This window comes from Dipodomys ordii, unplaced genomic scaffold (assembly GCF_000151885.1).
Source record: "Dipodomys ordii isolate 6190 unplaced genomic scaffold, Dord_2.0 Scaffold66, whole genome shotgun sequence".
In the NCBI taxonomy this organism is placed as follows: Eukaryota; Metazoa; Chordata; class Mammalia; order Rodentia; family Heteromyidae; genus Dipodomys; species Dipodomys ordii.
This window is the reverse complement of record NW_012267282.1, coordinates 3,304,727-3,316,486: the sequence shown is the minus strand read 5'-3', so window position 1 is coordinate 3,316,486 and position 11,760 is coordinate 3,304,727. Positions and strand designations below refer to the sequence as shown.

General features: G+C 43.0%; 1 protein-coding gene across 1 annotated transcript in view; it reads right to left on the bottom strand.

Annotated features, from left to right (window-relative positions):
- Window positions 1–11,760, bottom strand: part of Mphosph9 (M-phase phosphoprotein 9) — a 56,148-nt gene that overhangs the window by 3,489 nt on the left and 40,899 nt on the right. The window contains exons 11-17 of the mRNA XM_013023056.1: window positions 8,395–8,532; window positions 6,844–7,016; window positions 5,992–6,132; window positions 4,983–5,103; window positions 2,362–2,465; window positions 1,101–1,348; window positions 712–780 (exon numbers count right to left, since the gene is read on the bottom strand). Of these exons, the coding sequence (XP_012878510.1) occupies window positions 712–780; window positions 1,101–1,348; window positions 2,362–2,465; window positions 4,983–5,103; window positions 5,992–6,132; window positions 6,844–7,016; window positions 8,395–8,532 (994 nt within the window). The remainder of the gene's footprint in view (window positions 1–711; window positions 781–1,100; window positions 1,349–2,361; window positions 2,466–4,982; window positions 5,104–5,991; window positions 6,133–6,843; window positions 7,017–8,394; window positions 8,533–11,760) is intronic.

The window sequence follows — 11,760 nt, the reverse complement described above, 5'->3', positions numbered from 1 at the left end:
AAGAAAAAAGCCAGAAGTGGCGCTGTGGCTCAAGTGGTAGAGCACTAGCCTTGAGCTGAAGAGCTGAGGGACAGCGCCCAGGCCCAGAGTTCAGGCCCACGACTGGACCAAAAAAAAAAACAAAAACAAAAAAAAAATGTTCCTAAAAGAGCAAATTTTAAACAACCTGTGGTTTCATGCATTTTTATTCACTGTGAACAGCAGTGTGCACTGGCCTCATCGCCAGCATCACCAGCACCACCTGCTGCTCAGGATGGGAACCACACCTCTCTCCCTACTGCCATTCCAGTGATAAGGAACAACTGTTTATTAAATAGAAATAAGTGGGATGGCAACAAGAATGGAGATAAGGTAGCATTATCGGAACTATGTGAAATCTGTTCAAAGCTTTGTGTAGAACTGAGAAGATGTAAAGAGTGCATGCCCAGCATACGTGAAGCCTTGGCTTCGGTCCCACCACCACACACACAAAACCCAAAGACAGACTGCCCTTTGCGTCCTGAACATCCTTCTCTGAAGGTCTACAGCTAGCCCATTTTATTCCTGAAAGCTAGCAGGAGTTATAAAATAACTGTAATTGTCAAACACTTCCTGCCAAGGTCAGAAAGTTCTGACTGCTGCTTCAGCACTCTGTGCACTTAAAAAACTCTTCTTGGATGAGTAGACCGTGGACACACAGATGCCTATAGTGATCAAGCCAAGCCACTTCACCTGATTCATTCTTGTCTGTAAAGTGATTCTTCCTCCAGGAGAAGGCATTCGACTCAGTGCTGCCTCAATCTGTTAGCACAAGAAAATAGCCAAATAAAAACCGAAGAATTCTGATTCCTGGCAGGGAGGTTTATAACATAGAAAGGAAAAAAAAAAGACTTTTGCCTAGTGTTTTCTGCTCTGTTCTGACATCATGTAAGTGCCCTCTGTTGTTAGGTGCTGACAACAACTGACAACATGGCTTATGACATTTCTAGCATAGTTTTGGTTACCCCATGGTGTGGTACCCAATAATTCCATGGGACAGTCTGACTCAACACCCTTCTATTTCCTAGACATTAGCATTAAGTTCAGAAAAAAGATTTTAAAGACATTTTTGTTTATTTTACCTGGTCCTTTTCTTTTGTAAGTTCATCAAAAAATCGCTCCGTTTCAGCTAGGGTCCTAATTTTTGCTGTATATTCAAAATCATTACCCTGTGGTGTTACTGAAACAGGCTTACACTGCTCATAGCTAACTGACTTAGTCTTCTCCCAGGCTGGTCTCACAGACACTGTCTTCACTCCGTTTGGCAAGGGTTCAGGGCTAGAGCTATGACTGGCATAGTCATCGGTAGGTTTTTCTGAATAGTTTTTTTCTGTCAGAAAGGAAAGAAATTTTATACTTTTTTTCAATTTTTCCAACAGATAATATATATATCAAATATATGCTCAACTTCAATTTCTATACATAGGTGCAAATGGCCCAATAATGAAGAGATATACTAATGAATCCTATTAAGTACTTACACAAAGGAAATTCAATTCAATGTGTCAGCGTATGTGGTGTACAAAGCATCATCCCTCCCACCCCACTCATCCCTAGACTGCCTGGTTTCGTTTTCCTATGACTTTCTGCCCACCCCCTCTCCACTCTTCTCCCCTCCTGCCCAATCCATCCCTTCCCCAGTCAACACCCATTCTGGCTTCCTGACAATCATTTTGTTAAACTGTAAGTTAGTTATCTGTAGAAGTTACACCACTGGACTTCTCCACTGCATAATGAAACATATTTGCTCAGCTTTTTTTCTCCACAGAATTAAAGGCTTTTCCCTCAGTTTGACACTTTTCACAACTTCTCTAAGCAAACTTTATGTAAATGTAGTTGAATGTTAAGTGTTTTTTTGGATGCCATATAGTAAACTTAAAGCAAAAAAAAAAAAAAAAGCCTGATATAGATACCAGTGGCTCATACTTCTGATCCTAGATACTCAGAAAGCTGAGATCTGAGGATCATGTTTCAAAGTCAGCAGGGGGAAGAAAGCCCAAGACCCCAGGACCATCAAAAAAAAAAGTCTAAAATCTAATCCTGACATTTAGTGAACATGTCCTGATGCTAAAGAGCAGATGCTCTGAGAGCCCATCGAAGAAACTGCACACACATTACCTGTGACTTGATCCTAACAAGCCTGAGCTGATTACTAGAGTTTAATATTGGAGCACAGCCCAGTTCCCCACACCTCGCTGCCCAACTTCCCCAAGGCAACGAAGTGCAGTATCATGAATGGCTAGCTGGAGGGATTATTTTTTAGAACTTTCCAAAGCTATCAAAACCTTGGGAAATGAATGACAATAGCCATAACCAATCAATTTATTTTTTAGAAAAAGATACCTTCTGAGTCATGTAGAGGAAGAAACTGGAGCTGTTTTCTTGGATTGGTTCGTTGTAATGTGGACACAGGAACAGTATCTAAATCATCCAAAAGTATATCAAATCTATTGAATGAAGCAAGTTATTTGTGAGAAAAAATGTTAACTGGTTTTCCCTATCTCCATTAGAAAGATAAGTTGGCATCCAGTGAACTCTTTCTTAACATTTACATATTTCCTTTTATTCTATTGTTGGTTGAGGGCCTTGAACTTGGGGCCTGGGTGCTGTCCCTGCGCTCTTTGGCTCAAGGCTAGTGTTCTATCACTTAAGCCACAGCACCACTTCCAGTTTTCTGAGTGATTTATTGGAGGTAAGAGTATCATCGAGGGCTAGGAAGGTGGCTCAGTGGTAGAGTACTTGCCTTGCATGCATGAGGCCCTGGGTTTGATTCCTCAGCACCACATAAGCAGAAAAACAAAAAAACAAAAAATAAACAAAGAGTCTCATCAACTTTCCTGCCCAGGCTGGCTTTGAACCACAATCCTCAGATCTTAGCCTCCTCAGTAGCAAGGAGTCCAGGCACGAGCCACCAGCACCCAGCCTACATATTTTCTTATAACAAAGCTGGTCATAATTTATAAAGTTGAAATTTAATGACCATTTTCTAACCTGAAATTATACTTCCACACAGATCTAAAGCCTTTTGATACACATTATGTCAGTTGATCTTTATCACATCTGGGCAGTATCATTCTCCCTGTTTTGTTTTGTTTTTTTTGGTCGTTCATGGAGCATGGACTTGGGTGCTGTTCCTCAGCTCTTCAGCTCAAGGCTAGCATACCACTTGAGCCACAGCACCACTTCCAGCTTTTTCTGCTTATATGGTGCTGAGGAATTGAATTCAGGGCCTCATGAATGCAAGGCAAGCGCTCTACCACTGAGCCACCTTCCCAGCCCATCTCTTTGTTTTATTGAAAGGAAAAGTAGGGTTCGATGTGCTTAACTGAGCTCCTAAGTGCCAAAGGGAGTGGATGTAGAACCAGGAGGCCTTCCCACACAGAACACCCTGCTCCCCCTCTAGAGGACAGGTGGGGACAGGGACCTTGCACCTGTTTAGCCCACTGTCTTGTTCCGAAGTTTCCCCATGTCATTAACCTTTTCAGGAAGGACAATTCTGCTGGGCACCAGTGGCTCACACCTATAACCCTAGCTACTCAAGAGGCTGAGATCTGAGGATCAAAGTTCAAAGCCAGCTCAGCCAAGAAGGCCCATGAGACTTTTACCTGCCATTAACCCCAAAAAGCCAGAATTAGAGATATGCCTCAAGTGGTAGAGCACCAGCCTTGAGTGAGAGAGCTAAGAGAGAGTGCCCAGGCCCTCTGGTTTGAACCCCAGTACTGGTACAAGCACACACATGCACACACACACATACACACACAAAAAGAATTTTCATACTATATCTATATAGAATATTCATTCTATATCTCAGCATAAGATGTTGAGATATAGCCAGGCACTGGTGGCTCACGCCTGTAACTCTAGCTACTCAGGAGGCTGAGATCTGAGGATCGCGGTTCAAAGCCAGCCCAGACAGGAAATTCCATAAGACTCTTTTTTTTTTTTTTTTTTTTGGGGGGGGTCCAGTCGTGGGGCCTGAACTCTGGGCCTGGGCGCTGTCCCTCAGCTCTTCAGCTCAAGGCTAGCACTCTACCACTTGAGCCACAGTGCCACTTCTGGCTTTTTTCTTTATGTGGTGCTAAGGAATCGAACCCAGGGCCTCATGCATGCAAGGCAAGCACTCTACCACGGAGCCACCTTCCCAGCCCCCATAAGACTCTTATTTCCAATAAACCACTAGAAAACTGGAAGTGGCACTGAGGCTCAAGCGGTAGAGCGCTAGCCTTGAGCTGAAGAGTGCAGGGACAGCGCCCAGGCCCAGAGTTCAAGCCCCACCACTAACCAAAAAAAAAAAAAAAAAAGATGCTGAGATAGTATTAAAATCTAGTAGTAGCAAGTTCATAAATTTTTTTCTTTTTTTTTTTTTTTCAGTTATGGAGCTTGAACTCTGGCCCTGGGTACTGTCCCTCAGCTCTTCTGCTCAAGGCTAGCACTCTACCACTTAAGCCACAGTGCTACTTCTGAATTTCTGGTGGTTTATTGGAGATAAGAGTCTCATGGACTTTCCTGCCCAGGCTGGCTTTGAACCACGATCCCCAGATCTCAGCCTCCTGAATAGCTAGGAGTAGGTGTCAGCCACCGGCGCCTGGCTTAAAAAATTATTTAGTATGATATTCATTAAATAAAAAAATCCACAAAGTTCCCACTGATAACTAGAAAAATGAATAATAGGTTTATAGGTAAAAGTCAACCTTTAAAAACCAATCACAGAACTGGGAAGGTAGCTCAGTGGTAGAGCACTTGCCTTGCATGCATAAGGCCTGGGTTCGATTCCTCAGCACCACATAAACAAAAAGAAAAAAAGCAGGAAGTGGCACTGTGGCTCAAGTGGTAAAGCGCTAGCCTTGAGCTGAAGAGCTGAGGGACAGAGCCCAGACCCAGAGTTCAGGCCCCACGACCGGACCCAAAAAAAAAAAAAAGCCAATCACATAAATATATTATTTCTAGAATTTTAGCGGACTTACCGAATTGGATTACTTTCATTTTTGCTAAGCAGATGATTAAATCCATGGGACAAGTTTTCTTTAGGGGATCTCTTTGGACTATATGCCACAGTCACTGGTGTTAACATAATCTCTCTTTTGGCTAAAGAAAAAAATAAAGATGAAATATTATTTTCCTACTATATGTTAGGTTGCAGACCTGTTTTTCAGTAGGAAATTTTTTCCTAATTTTATAAGTAACATAATTTTATCCTAACACTTTGAAAGTTAAGAGTACACAAGTAAAAATAAAATGACCCATAATCTTAAAACCTAGATGTAGCCACAATGACTTTTTTAGTATCAGACTGGAATTTCTGAGACTGACTCAAAACTGGTTTTTCAGGATTTTAGAAGTCAACTGGAAATAAGGAAACACTAATGCACTGGTGAACCCTCCTCTAACAGAGCTGGCTCAAGGGAATAACTCACATCAAATACCAGAAAGCAGCTTCTCTTTTCAAGTGAGTGAGTCATTAGTTGGATTATGTTTAATGTGTAACTGTCTACTCAATTTAATGGACACACAAAAACACTTGACTCATACACTTAGATTTGTGTATCTGTGTGTGTGTGTGTGTATGAATTCTGGGGCTTGAACTAAGGGCCTGGACGCTGTCCCTGAGCTTCTTTTGTTCAAGGCTGGTGCTTTACCACTTGAGCCTAGGTCTACTTCTAGATTTTTCTAGTGGTTAACTAGAGAGAGCCTCACAGACTTTCCTGTCCAGATTGACTTTGAACCATGATCCTCAGATCTCCTCCTCTCTGAGTAGTTCGGATTATAGGCATGAGCCACTGGTACCTAGTTAAGCAAGATGTTCATCTATCTATGCTCAAATAATTTTGTCATTGAAGGAAGTCCTGTAGAGAGACCACCCCATGCTCCTGTGCTCAGCCAAGCGCTGGCAGGCACACAGAGACACTGGAACCCAAGCACCTGACTCAGATATCACTCTCTTTGGCCTAAGAGAAAAGTGCACTGAATTCTTACTTGGAGTGCTGGATTTACGATTGGAAGGTGGTAAAGACGATGATCTCTGCGAAGTAGAACTCTGTCTCTTTTGTCTGTGTTGGGCACATTTCTCTGGTGAACGACTTGCTGAAGACTCAGTATGCCGAGAATTCACTAATTCTGTACCAGACAAATACAAACAAACAAACAAAAACAAAGTCAAAACAAGCCTTTATTATAGATGTCACACTGCACAAGGTCCTCCACTGAACATACATTTGACTCACACACACTCATCCATCCACTGAGAGATACCTGTCTGTCTATCTGTCTATCTGTCCGTGTGCTTGTGTGCACACGCCTGCGTGCTGTTACTGAGGTTTGAACTCAGGGCCTCTCTACCATTTGAGCCACAGCTCTACTTCAGGCTTTTTTTTTTTTTTTGGTCGGTTGTGGAGCCTGAACTCTGGGTCTGGGCTCTGTCCCTCAGCTCTTCAGCTCAAGGCAAGCACTGTACCACTTGAGCCACAGCGCCACTTCCAGTTTTCTGGTGGTTTATTAGAGATAAGAGTCTCACATTCCGGCCTGGGCTGGCTTTAAACTTCGATCCTCAGATCTCAGCCTCCAGAGTAGCTAGGATTATAGGCGTTAGCCAGGAAGCCCAGCTTCCTTCTGGCTTTTTCTGTGATTAACTGGAGATAAGAGTCTCATAGATTTTCCTGCCCTGGATGGCTTCAAACTGCAATCCTCTGATCTCAGACTTCTGAGTATCTAGGATTACAGATGTGAGCCACTGGCACCCAGCAAAAAGACAGTTAATTAATTAAATGAAGAACTGGGGGAGTAAAGATACCTGTACCTATCTGTCTTAAACAAGGAATAAAATACTACCTGAGGTGTCCTCTTTCTCTGTCTGTGTCCCCCAATTTTTTAATATTCTTTCTTCATTGAGTTCTTTCAAAGCTTTCATAATTGGCGTGTCTGACGTTTCTTTTTGTTTTTTAACCAATAAGCTTGTTGATGAACTTCCGGATGAAGAATCCTTTTCCGGAGGAGAATGGTACCTTAAATAATAATTATGGTCGTAAGTGCTATAAACTGAGTATTTGTGTGTCCTCCATCTAATTAATGTATAGGTTGTAGTCCTAATCTTTACGGGATGGTATTTTGAGGAGGGATTTTTCCAAGGACATTTGGGTAAAATGAGGTGATTAAAGAGGAATCCGTAGGATTAATGTCCTCAGTAAAAAGAGGAGGAATCTGAGGGCACTGTCTGGCACACAATAAGGATGAGCCATGAGGACCTTATCCATGTGGCACCTTGACCCTGCACTTACAACTCCAGACTGAAGAAATCAGTATTTGTTGTTTAAGCCACTCATTCTGTGATAACTGAAGAAAGCACACCAAGCTAGGACAATACTAGGATTCACAGAGGATTAAGAAGCGAGTTGAACCATCTCTTGCCTTGCCATCGTCTAACTACCTGCATCTGCCCTTCAGGGAGATAGGGGTCATTAAAGGAAACTGAACATTGGAAAAACAAAAAGAAGAAGCAAGTTGACAACTAGCCACTATGATGATGTTATATAATGTAAACAATTCAGAGTGAAGCTACCTGCAGTTACCCAGTACTTCTCAACCCTTTTAACTTCCTAGCATATAAAGAAATATTGTATTTGAACTAAACAGTGATGGTGACATACACCTGTAATCCTAGAACTTGGAAGGTTAAGGCTGGATAATTCAGAGTTCAAAACCAGCCCTGGGCTATATGTCAGCATCCTGTGTCTTGTACTCATAAACTGAAATGTTGAACTGAAACCCCTTTGTACAACTAAGTAAAAAAAAAATTAATTGTATACATTTTTAGAAGCTCCTGTCTCAAAAGGCTAAATGTTGCAGTAAAGCTTAGTGGTAGAGTGCTTGCTGAGCATGTGCAATATGCCAAGCTCAAGTTAAGTCTTGAGGCAGGGCCTCAAAAGTAAAACAGTTCCATGCTACCTAGGCTACATACTGAGATCCTATGTTTAAAAAAAGGACCAGGGGCTGGGAAGGTGGCTCAGTGGTAGAGCGCTTGCCTTGCATGCTCGAGGCCCCGGGTCTGATTCCTCAGCACCACATAAGCAAAAAGAAAAAAGCCAGAAGTGGCGCTGTGGCTCAAGTGGTAGAGCGCTAGCCTTGAGCTGAAGAGCTGAGGGACAGTGCCCAGGCCCAGAGTTCAGGCCCCACGACCAGACCCCCAGAAAAATAAAATAAAAATTAAAAAAGGACCAAAGAAATGGCTCCTGGGCTGAGGTTGTAACTCAGTGGTAAACCACTCACCTGACATGTTCAAGCTCTGAGTCTGATCCCCATAAAAACAGAAACTCAAAGATGGCTCCTTGTATCTTTCTGAAGAAAGCATAACAATCTTGACTAGCCCTTCAGTAGTTATCTTACCCAGGAACATGGGGTTCCTCCAGCTGGTTATCCACCTTCCTGTCTTGGATGTCTAGAGGCTGACCGGTAAAGATGGAATATTCTGCACCAGGTATCAGCCACTTCCGCCTGCTGACATCCGAGGTAGCTAGCATGCTACTGGAATGAGAAACATTCCAAGACATTGCAAGGTTTGTGCTTCAATTCACACAGTACGTGTATGTTAAGACAACCTGCTTTCAGGTAGCATTTGCATATTTGCACAATGACTTAAAAACATGTAATAACTTATATTTTAGATACATGAATTGAACGGGACTTCTGAACAGTCCCTAATTGCAGTCAAAACAGGTACTCCACAGCCCCTCAACTGCTTTTAGCATCCTCCAACATGGCTTACTCTGCTGCAGAACTCAAGGAAGGAGATGAGCAGGGCTACCCTCTGTGTTTCCTTAAGACACAAAGGGAAGAAGCAAAACCAGAAATATTTTGTGTCTGTATTATCCAGCAGAGAAGCTCCAAGCTACAGGCTGCTACTGAACACCTGAAAAGTGGCCACTGAAATGATCAATTTCAAGTCACATGTGGCCATTGTTCCACCTGGACCCAATATCCTCCTAGATTACTTCCTCCATGTTGTTATAAAAACTCTGCTTGCGGGGCTGGGAAGGTGGTTCAGTGGTAGAGCACTTGCCTTGCATGCCTGAAGCCCTGGGTTTGATTCCTCAGCACCACATAAGCAAAAAGCAAAAAGTGGAAGTGGCGCTGTGGCTCAAGTGGTAGAGCGCTAGCCTTGAGCTGAAGACCTGAGGGACAGCGCCCAGGCCCAGAGTTCAGGCCCCACAACTGGACCCAAACAAACAAACAAACAAAAACTCTGCTTGCCTCAGGCCCTTATCATCACATCACTCCTGTCTCCTCTTCTCCACACCTGCTGATGTCGTGCGAATAGGCACCGTCAGGAGCTGACTAACCTCTGTTCAGTAACCTGACCCTATAACTCCTCAGCTGACCACCTCAGAAAATATCACTGGACCCCATGATCACCAGAGATCACAACCAATGAAAACAACAACACTCTGAAGACCCCTCTCCTTTTCAGCATGTATGCCTAATCCCACCGCAGCAACGGCCTGCAAACCATGGCCCTGGTCACCAAGCCCTCATCTACGTGTTCTGGAATCCAATGACTCATGACCCTTCCTTCCCATCCCCAACCCCATGCCTCCCATTCACACTTAGCTAACAACAAAATCCCAAACTTGACTAACTGCAGTGGATGTACTTCCTGTCTATATTGGCACAGACCATCTCTGCTGGAAAACAGTCTCATCATCATCTTGAACGGTGATGGCCACATACCTTTCCATGATCAGAAAGCTCCTGTTTTCCAGCACAATTGACTTTCCTCTCTCTATTCCCTAAGCCTTTTGTCCCAGCTCTCAATGTCAAACAACAACCTCAAGTCTAGCCTCAAAGCAAGCATAAGCCCTGAGACAAGAGCTCATACCTCTACTCCCCTTTCTCTGTTACCATTCCTTTCACACCAAACTTAATAACTATTTCATGTCAACTCCCAGTTACTTTTGCTCAAGAAAAAATTTTTTTTGATATGTTAGGGATGAAATCCAAGGCCTCATACATGTTAAGTAGGCATTTTACCACTGAGCGACCTCTCTATCCTTTCTTCCTCAATTTTTATTTTGTTTGTTTGTTTGTTTGGGTCCGGTCATGGGGCCTGAACTCTGGGCCTGGGCGCTGTCCCTCAGCTCTTCAGCTCAAGGCTAGCGCTCTACCACTTGAGCCACAGCGCCACTTCTGGCTTTTTTCTTTTTGCTTATGTGGTGCTGAGGAATCAAACCCAGGGCCTCTGGCATGCAAGGCATGTGCTCTACCACTGAGCCACCTTCCCAGCCCCTCTTCCTCAATTTTTAAATGTATTAAACATTCTTACAAAATTGTAAGACAGGGCTGGGAAGGTGGCTCAGTGGAAGAGTGCTTGCCTTGCATGCATGAGACCCTGGGTTCGATTCCTCAGCAGCACATAAGCAGAAAAAGCCAGAAGTGGCGCTGTGGCTCAAATGGGAGAATGCCAGCCTTGAGCTGAAGAGCAGAGGGACAGCACCCATGCCCAGAGTTCAGGTCCCATGACCGATAAGTAAATAAATAAATAATTGTAAGACATACTACAAGCACCCACCTACCCACTCTCAGTTCTAACTGATGCTAAGATCTTTTCATACTTGGTTTTATTAAGACAAAAAATTATATACACACTTGTATTTGTTAAATCAGACTACAATATACATATCCTTTTCTGCTACTGTCCTGCTCAACATTATATTGATGATATATTTTATTAATATAGCTCATTCTATCATTTAATAATTAGGGGCGCTGTGGCTCATGTGGTAGAGCACTAACCTTAAGCTGAAGAATTCAGGGACAGCACCCAGGCCCGGGTTCAAGCCCCACGGCCGACTAAAAAAAATGCTTATAAATTCAATGTAGATGCTTGTCCCTCTCGCCTCGACCTGTACATCAAGAAGGATGGCCTTACAACTCAAGATCTATCATTTAATAATTAATCTATAATATTAACACAAGCTGTTTATACTTTCTCCTGGTAACGGTAAGTTTCTAATATGTCACACATAACCAATGCCAAAATTAACAAGAGGAAAATTAATTTAAAATATATATCTACCATCACCAGTCCTCCTGCTATTTTTTTTCTTTCTTTCTTTTTGCAGTTGTGGGGCTTGAACTCTGGGCCTGGGTGTTGTTCCTCAGCTCTTCAGCTCAAGGCTAACACTATACCACTTGAACCACAGCGCTACTTCCAGTTTTCTGGTAGTTTATTGGGAGAGCTACATGGATTTTCCTGCCTGGGCTGGCTTTGAACTTTTATCCTCAGATCTCAGCCTCCTGAGTAGCTAGGATTACAGGCGTGAGCTACTGGTGCCCAGCTTCCTCCTGCTATTGAAAAAACACTCTCCAGACAGACTGGACCAACTTGTAATCAGCCAAGAATGTAACTTCCTATTTCTTTACATCTTTAACAAATTTTGGAAATTATTAGATTTTGTGTGACTAGTGTGATGGTGTGAATGTATGCAATTGCTGTTGTAATTGTGTGTATTATATATAATACTAGGGAAGGAAATCAGAGCGTTGCCCATGCTAAACAAGTACTCTACCACTTGAGCTACACTCCCAACCTTTTTATTTGTATTTTGCTTTCAAGATAAACTTCAGGGGCTGGGAAGGTGGCTCAGTGGTAGAGTGCTTGCCTTGCATGCATAAGGCCCTGGGTTCGATTCCTCAGCACCACATAAGCAGAAAAAAAAAAAAGCCGGAAGTGGCACTGTGGCTCAAGTGGTAGAG